General features: G+C 31.9%; 2 protein-coding genes across 2 annotated transcripts; both read left to right on the top strand.

The window, feature by feature from the left end:
• The first annotated feature begins 7140 nt into the window (after positions 1 to 7140).
• Positions 7141 to 8959, top strand: LOC111408164. Its single transcript, XM_023037967.1, has 5 exons — positions 7141 to 7153; positions 7257 to 7268; positions 7359 to 7451; positions 7917 to 8069; positions 8181 to 8959. The coding sequence occupies exons 1-5, from the start codon at positions 7141 to 7143 to the stop codon at positions 8957 to 8959; spliced, it is 1050 nt and encodes a 349-aa protein (XP_022893735.1).
• An 18-nt stretch (positions 8960 to 8977) lies between these two features.
• On the top strand, positions 8978 to 10914 carry LOC111408163 (ATP-dependent DNA helicase PIF4-like). Its single transcript, XM_023037966.1, has 4 exons — positions 8978 to 9149; positions 9241 to 9965; positions 10165 to 10167; positions 10840 to 10914. The coding sequence occupies exons 1-4, from the start codon at positions 8978 to 8980 to the stop codon at positions 10912 to 10914; spliced, it is 975 nt and encodes a 324-aa protein (XP_022893734.1).
• Positions 10915 to 14908: the final 3994 nt, after the last annotated feature.

Here is a 14908-nt window from a genome sequence, read left to right as displayed (position 1 = left end):
TTGTTCAATCGCCCATCTTTAATTTAATACTGAGCCTGCGAGCCAAGTACATAGAAATATAATCATATGTAACTTATAAGGTTCAAGACAATTTTTTAATTTTCCTTCTTAAGCATGTTCGCCCGATAGTCTAAATTACTAACATTATGGCCCATTCTTATTGACTGAATATAGATCAAAAGCATGGTGCCAGCCACCAGCTCTTTTAACTTCACCCAAACAATGGAACAATACACTGGACATTGATATAAAGCTACCAGTGCACAACTACTATCCACCCATCCACCACCTAAGAAAAAAGAGAATAATTCAGACTCTGCTGGTATGTGGCCCTATACAACCAGCTTTATTCTAAAACAATACTTTTGCAGTAGAACATTGTTATTTATACATTGATTTTTGACACTTTAGTTGACATATGCGTTGTTGTCAAGTGTCAATTGGATGAAAAAACTGTTTGAAATTTAAACTGTCAAATAGAATAATGACACGTGACAAAGTGTACATGTAGCAAAGTTCTTTGCAGTAAGCATTTACTTTATAGGTTCAATGGAAATTTTGCTATCAATACCTTAAATTAATGACTTTGCAAGGTTGTCCCATACTCTATAAAATTTGAATGGTAGGCTATCATTAATCAATTATTGATTCTTTGACAATGATTTCCAATGCAAAATGTGCAGATATTTACAAGAAAGAAAATGTCGGTGTACACACAGCTTTACATCCCCCTCATATGGAGGGGGTCCACGAATATTTTATTATGTGTGGGCTCCCCTCCATGTGAGGGAATGTAAAGTCGTGTGCACACAGTATGATCCTTACAAGAATTAGTCTATTTGTACAATTTTGTTGTACATAATCCTTTACACTCCTTACATGGAGGAGGTCCACACATAATAAATTATATTCGAGCCCCTTTCCATGTGAGGGGGTGTAAACGATTATATACACTAAAATTGTATAGATAGCATAGCCCTATTCTTCTTCTTCTTTAGCATAGCCCTACGAAACACTTTCATGGATGGGTTCTATGTGAGTAAAAAATTACAAAACATACCCATCCATCCTATGAGTTTTTTGGAATTCTTTTGTGAAAAATTAGTGTGTACACGACTAATTCATTCTTCATAAACTGACGAGGAAATTAAATATTGGAGGGACATCCCATCCCAGGGAAGTCAGACTTTTGGTCTGCCTTTATGTTCAAAACTTTTCCTAACAAGACAATGCTGGTACATGTTGATTGACTTAATTTGTAGTGTTCACATTGCAAGCTCTCTCAAAGCCGCCTATAATATCTAGAAATTCTTAAGTGCTCCAACTAATAATATTTTTCGTACAAATTAAAGGGGTGTTTGAGAGTGATTTTTCACTCAAAAAAATTAATTTTTTGATCGTTATTTTACTATTTCTGTTGTAATTTTTGATTTATTCTCTCACAGGCAACCCCCACTTTTCTCCTAACAATAAAAAAATCAATTCTCAAAATTTCTACCTAACAAGGCCTAAATGATATTGCTAGAACACGGAAAAAAATAAATAAATAAAAGAAGGGATGTACCAAAATCAACATGGTTTGGTTGTCAATGTTTAATTATTTTCAATAATAAATTAAACAATCCACGTAGCTTATCAAATTTATTGGAAACAAAAACTCCTTTGTTCCGTCAAGCACTAATTTCCTATAACCAGACAAGCTAATAACAAGCAACAATTAATCCTTATTTTTAATAAATTTGAAATTAGCGAGTATGGATAAATAACAAATTAGTAAAAATAATTGAAAACCTGCACAAATCTACTCAAGAAATAGTATCTGATCAAGAAAATTTCTTCCCTCTCCTAAATAATATTATAATTAAATAATTACTGTAAATTTAAATGGATTGGAAATAAAAATCAATGTGTTTGATAGCGATGTTAATAGATTAGATATTGACATATGTGATATGTGGTGTATTTATAAATTTAAATGGATTGGAAATAAAAATCAGTGTGTTTGATAGCGATGTTAATAGATTAGATATTGACATATGTGATATGTGGTGTATTTATTCCTTGGCCCTACCTGAACTCTATTTCAAAGTTGAACGTAGACATGTCACGGGTGTATTTATTCCTTGGCCCTACCTGAACTCTACTTCAAAGTTGAACGTAGACATGTCACGGCGGATCTAGGTGCCACTTCAAATATTTATCTTCGAAATATATTGAAACTTACGTGTTCCTACAATATAAAAAGGACAATGTGTTGCTATTGTAGAAAGAACGGTAAATTCTTCCATTTCTACACACTGTAGCAACTTTTTTTTTCCCTGGAGTAAAAACGACGCCGTCTGTCAATTTTTTTATTTTTAATTTTTTACATGTCTGGAGCCAAGACGAGGCCGTCCAGACAAGAAAATATATATATGTGTGTGTGTGTGTGTGTGTGTAAGCTACTCACTTTATATAGATTTTTCTTTCTTCTTCTTCATTTTCACATGCTACTCCTTTTTCTTTTTGAGTTTCATAGTTTCCTTTCTTTTTTTCATGTATTTATGATATTTCTATTTCAATTATATTTGGGATATCTGTATTTTGTGCTTCAATCATTGTGCTTATATTGTATTTGTTCTCTTTGCTTGTTCGATCGTTGAAACATGTTCTTTTGGCTTTATTTTAGTTTGCAGGTAGTGGTGGAGAATGTTTTCAACTTCTCTTTAGTTTGTGGTAGCAGTAATATCTAAAGGTTTTTCCTGCGATGATTAATGAGGGGGAAATCTACTTTCATATGATTTGATTTTTCATTTTCCTCGTATAGTGTTGAACTTCGATGTTGATTTGTTGTACACAAACTCTGGAGTAAACTGGTAAATAAGAGAGTAAATAGAATTGGACGTGGAAATAACAGAATAGAAATACATGAAAATTATTAGAAGAAAGTAAAGAGGTCTCATAGACGTGTCAAACTTCCACCAACATGGTCTTTTTTGTAGACGATGAACGTTGGGGGTTCACTGTTCAAAAGTTTGAAGACACATGTATCGCCCATTTGTAGTTCTTTTTCTCTAAAAAAAATCTGCCCAGCCTATAGTCATACATCTTACTAGATCATTTGGTCGCAAGTTTGTGGCGAGCTCCCAGTCGTGATGTAAAGAATCATGGATTTGAACACTTCGCAGACCTCTTGGTAGGTGATATCTAGAGAACTGTCCTAATATATCTTGAAAAATCATGAATGAATAAATTATTGATCTTTGAATCAAATTTATGGGAAGAGATGAATGTAGAATGAGATATTAAAAATGACACTTACAATTTCCCGATGGCTGTTGTGATGAGGTGTTAGTGTTATTTCAAATGCAGGGTTATATGTATGTGAAGCGTTGTATTCTTCGGGAGCATCGGAGTCATATGTGACCTCTAATCCAGAATGGTCAAATATGATCATATTGAATGTGGATCTTCCGTTATATTCAAATACCAAAACATGAGCATCCTGTAAGTTATGATGGTCAAAAAATTGTTCCCTTCCATAGGCAAAAAATATTCTTCCATTATCTCTTTCCAATCGTATTGTGACAATTATACCATCATATGCAGTTACGCGTACTGTGTCACCAAGTTGGTGTCTCCAATCGTTGACAAAGGATCTGGGAAGCATCTATACATATATATTAAAAAGTATGAGAGAGATATTAAGAATGCATCCATTCAAATGTGAGATGAGAAACTCTTGTGTGACTAACCAAACGGGTATTATGGTTTTGTGGAGGAGTAATGATTCTGAAGAAACGACGTGGCACCTCCATTCTGTCTCAATATAGTACAATGAAAATTTTGTTAGAATAACTCTATTATTTACGTTGTGGAGGCCCTAATATAGATTTTTAAGGTAGATTTTACAGTATAGGCGAATTAGAAAGTTTGTTAATGGAAGTTCTATGTCTATAAGATAAACTTTGTATGTGATCCAAAAAAAAAAAATATATTCCATATGCCGTTGTAGAACAATATCGTGAAGTTTGGTAAAAAATTCATGATTTGTGTTCGATTTTTAATAAAAAAATTGAAGATTGACATTTAGTCCATCTCAATAAACAAGATGTAAGTTAAAACTATAAAATTTAGTGTTGAAAAAATAGTTATGGTAATCAGGAAAGAGTAGATAAACACCTGATTTTCTTTTTGTTGAGTACCTGCAAGCAAAGATATGTAAATATTTTATGTGAGGAGTGATTTAAGGTAAATTTTGAAAACATGAGAAGCTATTTAAATTAGAGGATATGTACTTCTTATGTTATTTCCTTTTCTCCAGATTTGACAAAAGGTTCACGGATTGTAGAAATGGACAATATGTTACCAAAAAAGCCTGATCTTACTCTTCCCAAAAATAAAAGTGAGGAGAAAGAAATTATTGAAATATCACGTGAGTGACTATTTTATCTTAATACGTTTCACACATTATTTGATTGCAATCAAAAGGTTACGATTGGAAATATAATTAATATGTAATATGTCTATTATTTATCTACATTTTTACTCATTGAATTTATATAATATTTGTATATATAAAAAAATGAATTATATTTTATGTATTTATTTTAGGAATCACATCTATTAAAAAAACTAAGTTGATTAAATGAAATTAAATTTTGATGCTGAAAGTTAGTAAAGAAAAAAGAAAGGGAGAAAAATGAAATTTGTTAATTATGAAGGCGGTTTGGTGCCTAGACAGTTGAGCCTCCGTAAATTACGAAGGCTCAATGTGCCTCCGTATGTAGTGATACGGAGGCTCAACTTTGAGCCTTCGTAATTATGGAGGCACTTTGATGACTCCGTAATTACGGAGGCTTTGCCTTTTGAGCCTCCGTGATTATAGAGGCATTATTTCCCCCCCTCCCTCCCTCCCTTCTTTTTCTCTTAACTGTTATTACAACAAATACTTCAATATTATTTTTTTGTTTTGTCGAACGTAATTTTATTATTTTATATGGAGTTATATTTTAGTTTAAACATCAGTTTCTTATTTTGTATGGAATTTAACTAATAGCCAGACTTTCTTAACATTATTTTTAAAATTTTAAAATTTCTATTTATGTGATGACAAAAATTTATAATATATAATATAGAAATAGAAAAATGAATAAATATATTTAGTTTTTTTTTCTTCCAACTATAATACTTAAGTGAGTATAATTTATTCATTTTCCTGTCTATGTCATTTTCATTTTACATTTTGAACGAAAATGTCGTTGTTTTCGTTTCGTTCGTGCAAGCACCTTGCCTTTGTCCTTATTTTCATCGTACCTTTCCCATCCCTCCCATCCTTTTGTTTTCTCCATGTCTTCAATTGCGTGTATATTTTGTTCAACAATATTTAATTCAACGATAGACTTGTTGTTGGTGGTGGGTTTTTTTTCGATATATTTCCTATTGTTCGGGTCATGAAAATGTATGCATTTTTTTGGCTTCTTTTATATGAGGATATTTTTTTCAATGTGCATACTCTTAGTTATGTTTCCAATTTTATTGAGTTGATTTTTGTGGTTTCTTTCTTTCAACAATATAATGAGTAAGCAATATTGGACACCTACATCTGTATAGCTTCAAGTTCTTGAATCTATATTTAATCAAGAGAATAAAACCCCAAACAAGTCAAGGATCATGCAGACAGTTTTCGAACTATCGTTGCATGGGCAATCTCTGATATGAATGTTTATAATTGGTTTAAGAATAGACGTGCTCGTTTAAGAAGGCTGGACCTATCCACACAGGCACAAGATTCTGAACTTGTAATTCAGCCAAGGGTACAAAAAGACAAATTGCGTAGGAGACATATAGATACGATTTATTGTTTAAATGTGATTTCTTGTTGGTTTAATATTTTTTACGTAATTTTAACATAAATATTTGGTATTATAGAAATATCTACAAGTTCTAGACATATGACAGGAAGAAGGAGGAGATGTTGTCCTAAATTCACAGCAGGTTTCGTAGATTGAATATATTTTTTTATAATTTTTTTTTTTTGCATCCGGCTATTTATTTGGTCATGTTGTAGTACACTTTTCTTTCATCTTTTTTTTTTTTGAAATTATTTTTTAATCCAATTTTTGCACTTTTGTTGTCTTTCAGGGATCGTATACTAATTTTATGATTGTAGATTCTATTGATCATGTCGACTTATAGAAAGATCTTCAAGTTGATGAAAACATTGGCGTGGAAAAGCAATTTGAAGATGACAATATGCAATCTCAATGTGGTTCATATGATCCTATCATTTTAGATCGTTCTAGGAGAATTGATATAGGAAATATTCCAGTCGAACCTTATATTCTTCCGTCTTGTACAATTTGTAAACATTGTGGTGCAAAAAAATTTTACAAAGAAAGTAAGGGTTTTTGTTGTTGTGATGGAAAGGTTAAATTACAGCTGAACAGTGTTCTCCCTGAATTATATGAGCTATTTACTTCTAATTCATGTGAAGCGATTGCTTTTTAAAAAGTTGCTCATACTTACAACAACTATTTTGCATTCACTTCATTTGGTGTTAAATATGATAAAAATTTGTGCAAAAATAATAGAGGTGTATTACGTTCAAAGTTCAGGGACAGGTATACCATTTTATAAATCCACTTCTACCAACTGATGGAAATCCTACATATTTGCAGTTATACTTATACGATACTTATAATGAAATTAGTAATAGACTACAAATTTCAGATGGGTTAAGTGAATCAACTTTGAAAAAGTTAATAGATATCTTAAAGATAAATCCATATCGTCGTTTTTTTCGATCATTAAGTAAAGTTTCTGATTTTGATTCGTGCTGTATCATACTGAGGTCTGATCCGGGTCTCGACCAGAGAGTATATAACATGCCATCATGTGAATAGGTGGCTGCAGTGTGGGTTGATGATGATCCATCTGCAAGCATAAAGACTCGTGATATATTAATTTATGGACGTTCCAATACTACACAGAGTAAATTACTATTATGGCCGTTATGATCTACTTCAATATCCATTAATATTTACCTATGGAGAACCTGGATGGCATGAAGGTATCGAAAAGATAAATTTGAATACTTTAATAGTCCATGAAGATTTCATACAAATCAATTAAATTGATTCGACCGAACAACTTATAGAGATGGAAGATCGTGGTAAGTTTTATTACTATTGAAATTTTTTAATATTTTTAGAGTGCATAAATGTATTGTCATTTCTAGATCTGTCTTTGTGACTTTAATTTTTTTTCCCTTTCAGCTATGAAGAGAGGTAAGAAACGAATTACTGTGTCATGCCATGAATATTATTGCTATAAACTTCAAATCAGACTTTCAGATAAGTCTGTACTCCTTCATACAGGCAGACTTCTACAACAATATATAGTGGATATGTGTGTTAAGATTGAAACTACGAGATTAGATTATTTTCGTAATAATCAAAAGACTATACGAGGTGAACTTTACCAAAGAATTTTAGATAGTACACAAAATGGTGAGAATAGAGGCTATAAAATTGGCAAATCAATTGTGTTGCCTACAGGGTTTATTGGGGGTCCTAGAAATTTAACTAAAAGATATATGGATGCAATGTGTTTAGTTCAAAGATATGGAAAACCTGATATATTTTTAACAATGACATGCAATCCAAATTGGCCTGAAATTAAACAAGAATTGAGGCACAATGATAGTGTACAAAATAGGCCAGATTTGTTAGCCCAAATATTTCGAGCAAAACTTGAAGAACTAAAAATAGATTTAATAAAGAGAGAAATTCTAGGGCCTATAGCTGCCTATGTGTATGTAATTGAATTCCAAAAAAGAGGTCTACCTCATGTTCATTTTCTCCTGATATTTAAAACGAATTTTAAGATTAATAATTCTACGTAAGTTGATGAAATTGTTTCTTATGAAATACCAGATCCAAAGAGAAATCCTCACCTGTATGCTACTGTGGTCAAACATATGATGCATGGTCCTTGTAGACAATTAAATCCTACAAATGTGTGCATGAAAAATAACTGTACTTGTAAAAACAAGTATTCAAGAGAATACATTTTGCATTCTTCATTAGGTAATGATTCATATCCACTTTATAGGCGTCGTGACGATGGTGTTACCGTTAAGGTCAGAGGGTCTGTACTAGACAATAGATGAGTTGTACCATATAATCCTTATATTTTAGCTAAGTATGATTGTCACACTAATGTTGAAATATGTTCTTCTGTTAAAGCAGTCAAATATTTATACAAATATGTATACAAAGGACATGATCGTGTTAATTTTACGGTAAATAAAGGAACTAATGAGCATTATGTTGATGAGATTTCGAATTATCAAACCGCTAGATGGATATCTGCACCGGAAGCTATATGGAGAATTTTTAGTTTTGATTTATTCGACATATCTCCTTCTGTAGTTTCTTTGCAGTTACATATTGAAGATGCTCAGTTGGTTACATATAATGAAACAGATGATCTATCAGAAGTTATAAATAAAGACTCCATTCAACGAACAATGTTAACTGAATGTTTTAGAATGAATATTTCAAATGAAAAGGCACGAACTTTACTTTATAAGGATTTTCCTACATACTTTGTATGGAATACATATTTTCGAGTTTGGAGTCCTAGAAAGAAGCAAAATGTTATTGGTAGAATAGTTGCTGCTAATCCATTTGAGGGCGAGAGATACTTTCTAAGAGTTTTATTGAATCATGTTAAAGGGTCTAAGTCTTTTCAAGATTTAAGAACAGTTAATAACATTGTTTTGCCTACTTATCGCGAAGCTGCATTTTTACATGGTCTCATAGGTGGGAATAATTATTGTGAAATGTGTTTAAATGAGGCGATCACCTATGAAATGCCTATATCATTGCGTCGCCTCTTTGCTAATGTGTTGATTTTTTGCAGCCCTGCAAATCCTAGGAATTTATGGGTTAAATTTAAAGTGTACATGATATAAGATTTTTTACATGAAAGCATGACAGTATGTGATGCCGAGATTAGGGCTTTGAGATGCATAAATTCATTCTTGGAAGTTTTTGGTACAAACATAAATGATTTTGGTCTGGTAGATTTTGATGTAATTGTGAATGATGCTGATGTGTTAGCAAACATGATTTTAGAAGAGACTACAAATATTAATATTCAGTGTGACATGCATTTTTACAGAGAATTTAAATAAGGAACAACAATCTGTCTATGATGTTATTTTAGACTGTGTTGTAAATAATAAAAATGGAGTTTTTTTTATTGATGGTCCAGGAGGTACTGGAAAAAATTTTCTGTACAAGTCATTACTTGCTGCAATACGATCTCGACAACTTATTGCATTAGCAACATCGTCATCGGGAGTGGCTGCTTCTTTATTGCCGGGTGGGAGAACTGGTCATTCACGTTTTAAAATCCCACTTCAAGCAAGTTCTGATATGCGGTGTTCAGTAAGTAAACAATCATCACTTTGTCAACTTTTACAAATGACAAAGCTAATTGTGTGGGATGAAGCACCGATGATTAATAGATGTGCTTTTGAAACTTTGGATAAAATGTTAAAAGATATTACTGAATGTGAATTGCCATTTGGTGGAAAGGTTGTTGTGTTCGGAGGAGATTTTCGACAAGTGTTGCCAGTAGTACAAAGAAGAACAAAAGATGATATCATGAAGGCCAGTTTAGTTTTTTCAGATTTATGGCAATATTTTATACAACTACCATTGACTGAGAATATGAGAACTAAATTAGATCCTTTGTTCTGTGAATATTTACTTAGAATTGGAAATGGAATAGAAAGAGAACATACATGTCACATGATTAAGCTTCCTGCAGATATAATAATAGATTTTGAGAGTGAATTTGAATCATTGAAAAAACTAATTGCTATTGTGTTTCCTAATTTTCACACATATGGTGACAATTTGAATACTATGATGAACAGAGTTATTTTGACTCCAAAAAATGAACATGTGGATGTAATAAATAATATGTTAGTAAAAGAAATTTCAGGAGAGATATTTACATATTTTAGTTTTGATGAAGTAATTGATAAAGCAGAAGGATTTATTCATGAGGACTTTTTGAATAGTCTAACTCCAAATGGTATCCCTCCACATGAACTTGTACTAAAAAGAAACTGTCATGTTATGTTGCTTAGAAATATTAATCATTCAGAAGGTTTGTGTAATGGGACTAGACTTATTTGTCGAGAATTTAAACGAAGTGTTATTTTAGCCGAAATTAGAATAGATGAATATCGTGAAAAACAAGTATTTTTACCTAGAATTTCATTTATTCCACTTGAAGGAGCTAAGTACTCAGTACCATTTAAGAGAGCTCAATTTCCCATTCGTCCTTGTTTTGCAATGACAATTAACAAAGTTCAAGATCAAACTTTAGATTTTGTTGGACTATATTTGCCTGAACCTGTTTTCTCGCATAGTCAATTATATGTCGCTTTATTTAGAGCAAGAACAAGAGAAAACATAAAAGTTCTAATAAAGCCAGTGGATGAAATAAAATCACACAATTGTTGCACAAAAAATGTAGTCTATCTTGAAATTTTGAATTTGAGACATACTACTTAAGAAGTCTATAATTACGAATTTTGCTTAATTGGACTGCCAATCTATTGTTAGCCTAAAAGAGGATATTTTCTCTGTTAATCCATCTTATGTCAAGGAGAATAACATTGAGCTATACAAAGTTAGTTATTTTTACATGTTATTATGCGTTTCAATTATACTTTACTTGTTAGTACGAAACATGGTGCATATAAAAGGGTCAGGTCATTATCTTTAAACATGTCCTTCATAATATTCCATGTTCAACATATCTTTATTTATTTAGGTCACTGATAAGATACGAGAAGAAAGGATAAAAAACACAAGTTTATTACATAATATTTCAATCAGTAGATTCTGATTATCTACTACAATTAGGACTTGCGGGGATGAAGAAAGTATTCATTATTATAGATATCTACCGCAATCTTTCGTCTATATATACTCATCCTATCTGACGAAATTGATTCAATTGGATATCCCAAAACAAAGCATCCTATATATTTGAGCACGAAAAGTCCACAATTAGGCCTGTGGAAGAAATAGTTTAGTGTTAGAATAAATGACTAAGTTTAGGAAATTAAATATTCTGCTAAAAAACAAGCCACTTAAATACTTACCCATTGTTTGCACAGTTTAGGAAAGGTATAATCTCCTCTTTCATTTGTTTATTCCTATGTTTCATTATATCTCCTCTAGAAGATAAAGTTGTTTTCAATAGTGCTTCTACCACAGTCAATGAAGTTTTTGCATGTGCTTTTACTTGATCCGGTGTGTGGACGTTATTGCTGCAATCATATATTTGGAATTTCCATTCAAGAATATTGACAACGAAAAGGTACCAGCTATTGCCCGGATATGAGTACGGAATTAATATATACTTGCATGTCCTCCAAGGATGACCAAATATAGGTGTTGTGCCATTCATATAACTTTCCATAAGAGTTCCATCTGCTTCACCCCTTGTGGTTCCCATTCCTGTGTCAGTATGCCATATCATTTGACAAGCACATTCTGCTTCAAATTTGAAATCCATAATTGCATATTCTTTTTAAACAAGCGGACAACCATCATTCATGAGCCGCCTCAATAATTTTAACTCTAACTCAATGTTTTGATTAAATAAATAGATATAAATTAGATTATATATATCGACTATGAAATAAAATCTATTGTAATTTATAGACTTTACTTACAGCAATATTTATGTCCTGTGTTTGAGCCATTAGAGTTTTCAACATGTCTCTTCCAAAGACATTGTTATTGCCATCGTCCAAGTATGCACTATATGACATAATTTTAATTAATTCCAAATAAATCAAAACAGAACTTGAAGATTTGAGCTAATACAAGTAAAATTAGATTTATTACCCAGATTGATTCTCCGCTATAAAATTTCTAATTTTTGTGTATCTTTGCATAGGATAGTCTTCTAGAGGACGATCTGAAGATGATGAAAACTGTATTTGTTTCCCCTTGTTTTTCTTCTCTTTTATCGACCGTTTAGAGTTCTCAATTTGTTCAGCTGTTGATATCTCATTTGGTTTATCGCAAGAAACAACACTTATATCGAGAGGGACATCTTGTTGCATGGAACCTATGATGGCTTCCATGTTTGATTTCCATTCAGATAACGTGTTCAGTGTTTCCTGATTTTGTTCGTCGACATAGGATCTCATTGAACTTAAACTGGTATCAATATAAGATTGTATACCCTGATATCTCTCTTCCTGCCACTTCTGGTGCTGTTCAAAAAATTGCCTTTGGTTGTCAAGAATTATTTGATAATGATGTTGCATGTAATCTTCTTGCCATTTTGTTTGCTCCTCAAATAACTGTTTTTGGTTTTCAAGAACCGTATGGTGGTGAGCTCTTGATTCATCAGCAAATTCTGCGTTCAAGTTGCTATATACATCAGACACGTCTGATGCTGTGTATTGCCTGTAGATACCCAACAATTATTCCATTTTATCTTCACTTAAAAAGTTGGAGCTACTGGGAACAGAGCTGACCCAAATACAGGTGAAGATGTAGAAGTACCGGGATTCATCGTTTCTTGCACATGTATATTGTCTGGGATTTGTTCTACTGCATTATCTAATACTCCATTTACAATCCCATCTAATCTGCTGTGTCTATTATTCACTGGCAATGAAAGAGTTTCGTACCAAAAACTTTGTAATTCTTCTTCATTAGGCTGTAGCACAACAATCACTTGAATCTGTAATCAAATTGAAATATCAAAATCGTTTATTTTGAATTTAATTTTATTTTAAGATAATTGAATATAAGAGTAATTGTACATTCATAAAAACATACCTGACGAGTAGACAAAAAAAGCTTTATCTCTTTTTCAGTTACAAATTGGTTGGGTTTCCACTTGTATATTCTTGGGCACTATGGTTTTTTATGTCTACGATGTCCAAATTTCTTTCCAATCTTTGGAAATGCTTCATATATCAAATACTGCAAAATAATAAAAAATAAACATTATATGTTTAAAAAATTTTTATGGGAATATATTGTACATAATAAATCAATACAAGAATAGTGACTAATTACCTGGAATGCAAGTGGATACCCATGTAACGCGTACTTGCATTCTATTTGTTCATTCCGTTGCAACCTTTGTATTCTTTCAGATTGTGATGCTTTCAATGAATATAACACGATCAAATATGTTTTGCGACCCCATGGATATGCAATGAACTCATCCAGATGCTCAACTATACCAAGAGTTCTATAATCAATTTGTCTTGAAGTGGGTGTCAACACACATTCGATCAACATGACTAAACCAAGCTTCAATTTATCTTTTTCATGTTCACACGCATGGAATGTTTCATGAAGCATCTTCATACTGATTCGATATGTACTATTAAAGTATTGATTTCTAAGACGATCATTTGTATCATTAATGTCCATGGATGGTTCATGGCAAGGTAATCCAGTAATAAGACAAAATTCTTGCATACTAAATCTGGCTACACGATCGTCTAACCTTACCCAAATTTCATCAATTTTCCCACAATTTACAAGCCTCAATATAAATTCATGCACCAACCTACTACTAAATTGTACATTTTTCCTTTGTAGAAAGCTCCATAAAGAAATCCATAAAAATTAATACACATCAACAAAAATTGCTCATTCGAATCTAAAAATTTTACAAAGTCTTTAAGATATTCGAAATTTGGATACTGGACAATTATAGCAGAAAACCATTGATCCGGAGAAATTATGTATTCTAGAGACATCTGTATAAATTATTCCAAAAATCACATCTTATTTATAAATGAATCTAAAAATTAAAAATAGATAAACATTTATGAATGAATCTAAAACCTCCGTGATTATGGAGGCAAAGATTTTCAGTATGGATATAGGTGCTAAAAATGCTGAAAAAAATATGAAAATGACAAAAATTCAAACATTTATGATATTATGTACATGGTGTCTAAGAAATTAATGTGAACATCTTTTGTTAACAATGAAAATTTCTACTCTTTGGGTTCAAACAATTGACTCAAGTAAACATGATAGAACCATCAAATCTTCTATATGAATCCTCACTACATTTGGTATACTTCGGATTTTTCTGTCACTTTCATATTGTTTTTCAGCATTTTTAGCATCTATATCCATACTAAAAATCTGTTGCCTACACAAGAAACCAAGCCTCCAGATTTACGGAGGCCAACGTTTGCCTTTGTAAATACGGAGGCCAACACTGGCCTCCATCATACGGAGGCCTTGTTATGGCCTCCGTAATAATGGAGACCCATTAAAGCATGGGTCACCATAATCACGGAGTTCTTATGGGCACCATACGCAGATCTGTGCAGATATATACAAGTTTCTTCGATTGTAAATTTTTAAGTAAAATTGTTATCTTTTCCGGCCAATTTCAGAGTTTCTCCAGTTTAAATCTGCTGGGAGTTTCTCTCTTGAAAATGTAGAGATTTTTGGGACTAAAAGTATAATAAATAAGCATAGACCAACCATAAGATAAAAGGCTGTCACATATGAGCTGTATGTTATTGTTGTTTTATGCATTTGGTCAACAATCAATGAAATATTTTTGTTGTGTTATGAAATACAAACTATTCATACCTTTTATAAAATCTCAAATATACGTCTTTATTTGAATTGTTTAATTTCATACACAAAATCATACATCAACATATTCACGTGTAATTAGATATTTATTACAATTCAATTTATTTAAGCTAAATAAATAACTGAATCAAAATTTTCTTCCATTACAAAGAAGGTTTGTAGTATGAATACTTTTTCCCCGGTGAATACAACTTAATTTAATTCAGAGTCATTCTTATACCATGTTTAAACCTTTG

This window comes from Olea europaea, chromosome 13 (genome assembly GCF_002742605.1).
Source record: "Olea europaea var. sylvestris chromosome 13, O_europaea_v1, whole genome shotgun sequence".
NCBI classification, from domain to species: Eukaryota; Viridiplantae; Streptophyta; class Magnoliopsida; order Lamiales; family Oleaceae; genus Olea; species Olea europaea.
This window is presented reverse-complemented; position numbering and strand designations above follow the sequence as displayed.